Here is a 4541-nt window from a genome sequence, read left to right on the forward strand (position 1 = left end):
GGATTGACACTGGGTATTTGACTATTTGGCAGTGGCACATAATGAAATGATGAATGACTATTTGGACTTTTTGTTGGAAAATGAAAACAAACAATTCGAACCATCTAGACTGTTCACTTGTTCGATAATGTTGTTCATCCAATAGACCAATAATATTAGTGCTATTTCCTAAATAGGACGGGTCAAAATGAGAGAACACCGAATGTTTTTCCACATGTGGGTTCTCCAGTAATGTTATGCGGCTGAGCATTTCCTGATTAATGATTATTATGCACTTTCCAGATCATTGACTGATTCCTTGGTTTGATTATCAAGTAGGTAGCATAGGAATAGGAAATGGGAAAAAAATAAAATATTCTAAAATATAGAATATAAAACATGAAAATATCAAAATAAAAGGATAATTTATAAATGTATTTTTAAATAGGTATAAATATAAATTTTGTACTAATTCCATAATAAAAAGTAATTATAAAATGTACACAATATAAAATATATAGAAAAACATATGGAATAAGTTTTTTTAACCAAAAATAATAATAATAATTCTTATGTAAAAGGTGTAATACTTTCTCATTTGATATGATTTTACAAAAAAACAAAAAAACAAAACAAAACAAAACAAAACAAAAATACAAAAATACAAACAAAAGAAATACAAAAAACAAAAACAAAAAACAAAACCAAAAAAAAAAAAACCATTAAAAAAACTCTTGAAATGTGCTCTAAAGCATTTTAATTACAAGAAAACATTTCGAAAGAGTTTTTAATATAGAAATGTGATGGAAACACGAATATCAATGTTCAAACCCTTTATGGAGTATTTTTCATTTTTTTTATTTTGAAAGTTTAAATTAAACTTTATCTTTTAAGGAAATTAAAGTTTAATTTATTTTTACAGAGTTTAAAATTAAGAAAAATTCACTTTTAATCAACTATCATGACATTGTCACATTTATTCATATTCTTTTAATTTTATCACATTACATCATTGACTTTCATTTGTTTCCCACGTGTTAATTTGCTCTTTAAATTTTTTAAATTTAATCCTGAATCTACTAATATAGTTTTAATTATATCTTATCGTGATTATTAACTAATTTAGAGACAGATAAATAAGAACCCAGTTTTAATATTTTAAAGATATATTTTTACTTACTTTTTTTTTATTTTTAAACTTCACTTTTCTATTTTATTTCTCTGCCTTCTCTTATTAGTACAAATAAACTAGTTGTATGTCATAGTTAAAAAAAATAAAAAATAAAATTGCACTCATGATCCTTTACAAGGTAATATTTGTTCTATACTTTCTCACCATCTATTTAGAATGGTAACAGAAGTTTCATCACACTAAATAGTAGTTGACGGTGAAATCTAATTTAAATGGCAACAAGAACACATCACTCCTCTTTTTTAAGGAAAACTACATTTTTCAATTGTAGAATCTAAACTGTTAGTCATGCTCACTTTTCACCCCTAAGCTATCATTGACGTTACAATTTTCGTCTTTTTATTAACTTTTCATGCTTTTCCCCTCCGGATTGTAGTACGCATGTTATTGCTTCGGAAGTTTATTAATGCATTAATGTTGTTTTCAAAATAATAATAATAATAATAACTTTTCATTCTCATTTTTCATCCCTAAGTTATGTTAATGTTGCTAATTTCATCCCTGATGTTTTGTTAGTAAAGGGACAAAAAGTGCAAAGCCAATAATAACTTAGAGACGAAAAGTGAGCATAATCAATAATTAAGGACGAATTTTACAATTATCACATAACTTAAGGACGAAAAACACAATTTTTTCTCTTTTTTATCTTTAATTAATCTGTAGTATTTTTGCCCTTAAAGATTTCTTTCTCATTTAATCTTTTGAAGCTAAAAATAACTTCTTCTTTTTTTTTAATACTATTGACATTGTAGCATCTGTTCATACATATTTTTCTCAACCTAGTGAAGCATAAAGAGCCAACGTCCCCACTGCGAATCGAACCTGTGGCCTCTCACTTGGGAGGGCTACAGTTATGCCGCTTGACCAACTTAAGCTTAAAATAAACTAAAAGAAATAACCGGAAAGGTGGCAAATATTATCATACAAATTTTTTTTTAAATCTAGTGGAAGGGGGAAACCCAAAGTATAATACACTGGCTAAGAACTACAATCAACAATATAACACCACCATCAACCTCTAACATGATTATTAGTAAACAGAAATAACAGCAATGAGTAGGCCAGCTACATGAAGCACAATTCAGGACTGCCATGCTCCTCAAACAAGCCACAGTGCTCAGAGGCACTGATGATCGTACATCACAGAGTCGTCAAGATTAAAGTGGCCAGGCTCATCGATCATTGCATCACCAGGATCCTCTAACGTATTCCCAAATAATCTAGCATTATCAGGGGGATCCTCATCGAGTTCAAAATCATCCTCATTTCTGTGTGGCGACACAAGTGCATCTTCTGAGTGATGAACCACCATGGTTGAAATTTGTTTCCCACGATTGGAGCCCCTCACAACTGTGTGTTCTGATGCAGCTGCAGCTCTCCTAGGGGCTCCTCCCCTACCTCCTCTGCCCCTAAAGGTCCCTCGACTTGCCATGTTAGGTTGCCTCGTGGGATTCTGATGTGGAGCAGGGCCTTGAGCCATTGATGGTAGGTAGACCTAATTCGTTCTGATGTTTGGCAAGGATTTCGGTGCAGTCTGGTCTACCACTGTATTGGTCGTCACAACCGCTGGGACTTCTTCATTATCATCTAGCCCATCCAGAATGGCAAACCGAGAGTTTAACTGACAACCTCCCCTGGCAGTATTTGCCAGTGAAACTTGGCTTCGACTATTGTTAGGGGGTTCAGTAGTTTGATTACCTCCCCTTCGTAAGCCTCTCTTATCCTTTCTTGCTACGAGCATCCACTCACCAAAGTTTTGCCTTAGATCTCTGGTTGGTTTACTCACTTGATGTACTCCTGGATGTTCCTTCATATTTTGAGGATTGCTGTTCTGATCTTGATCAGAATTTAGACCTGCAACGTTCTCCCCTTTCTTATGTTCATCTGCTCTACATTGGCCCTGTTTATGGCCATAGATACCACAACTGAAGCAAACCATTTGTATTCCTTCATACTCTATGGGTACAACTTCGCCACCCACCGTAAATTTGGCCAACAGAGGTTTGGTTACATCCACTTCAACGCAAACTCTTGCGAATCTGCCTATAGAAATTAAACTGGTAGTGGTATCCACCTTGACTGGCCGGCCTATGTTTTTTCCTATTTTTGTCAAGAATTCTTCTTCGAAATATTCAATAGGAAGAGCCGGAAATCTTACCCAAACTAGAAGCTTATTCAATTTGTTTTTCTGAGGGAAAAAATTTGGCTCCCATTCTTGAACCGTCAGGTAATGCCCCAAGATAATCCAAGGTCCGTCGTATTTGGCGAACTCATAGTCGCGAAGTGATTCAAATCTTGCCAAGAAATAGTCTTGATCTATCGCAATGAGTTCGAAGTTTGCTTCCGTCTTCCACATCTGTTGAAGTCTCTGCCGCAAAAATAAGTAGCCGACCTTGCGCCCAAGAACTTTGACAATTAAGGTTCTCCGCCATGGCCTCCGTAGGCGTTCCTTTTCTTCTCTTGATACCGGAATTACAGGGCAATTGGGGTCTGATTCGACTTCCTCCATTGTTTCCTCGTCCGAGACTTCTTCTTGCTCTGTAGATTCGTAGTTCTCTTTTCTGCCCCAAGCATTATTGGGGGTTTCAATTGGGGTTCGCCATTGAGTGGAATCCGATGACTTAAGGCCGGCTGACATAGGTGTTTCTTGGATAATCCCGTCAATCGGAGATGTCGATGGCTGTTTCGACGAATCTCGACCTCTCTTTGTTTTCTTCGTGCTTCGTCGTAGCAGGTCTTCATCTTCTGGTAATAGAGCGGTCGCCGCTTGAGGCGAGCCTCTTTCAGATAATTCCTCCGTGACTTTTCTCATACGCTAGAGAATATTAATTTGCTCCTAATTTAACCATTAGGTGCTGTTCTAATGAATTATTATCATACAAATTTATTCCTGCTAATTTTTGACTACTTACGTTATAAAACAGATATCAAAGCAATTTAAAAAAAATTTCAAATGCACGACTATGTTCATCAAAATTAATAGGCCACATAAGTATCAGACGTATGCATGCATGCTTTCTTATATCATAAAGTAGATATCAAAATTAAAAGCATTATTTGCATTACAAAGTTTGTATAAAATAATTATGGTATTATTATGCTATAATAAATGTTAAAACCTTTTTTAAAAAAAATACCCGGAGCTAGTCCGGTAAAGCTGCAGTTAAGATACCAGCGAATCAGACCCGATCAAATTTTAATCCAAAAATCAATGAATCGTAATAATGTATTGGCTCACGTGGTGAATTACCAAACGCGTGGCATACCGTAGATTATGAAGTCGGTAGTCGTCAAAATTAAAAAATGTCTATGGTCTAAGAGTCTTTTCAGATCTCAACCCAATCCAAAAACCTTACCAACTTCTGCCAAA

General features: G+C 34.8%; 1 protein-coding gene across 1 annotated transcript; it reads right to left on the reverse strand.

The window, feature by feature from the left end:
* Positions 1-2666: 2666 nt before the first annotated feature.
* On the reverse strand, positions 2667-3983 carry LOC116010899. Its single transcript, XM_031250393.1, has one exon. It carries the CDS (start codon positions 3981-3983, stop codon positions 2667-2669), a length of 1317 nt encoding a protein of 438 aa, XP_031106253.1.
* Positions 3984-4541: the final 558 nt, after the last annotated feature.

Source organism: Ipomoea triloba, chromosome 2 (assembly GCF_003576645.1).
Source record: "Ipomoea triloba cultivar NCNSP0323 chromosome 2, ASM357664v1".
Taxonomy (NCBI): domain Eukaryota; kingdom Viridiplantae; phylum Streptophyta; class Magnoliopsida; order Solanales; family Convolvulaceae; genus Ipomoea; species Ipomoea triloba.

Bases quoted from the DNA above. Each gene is read 5' to 3' on its own strand.
- LOC116010899 (XM_031250393.1), bottom strand. From the start codon at position 3,983: ATGAGAAAAGTCACGGAGGAATTATCTGAAAGAGGCTCGCCTCAAGCG.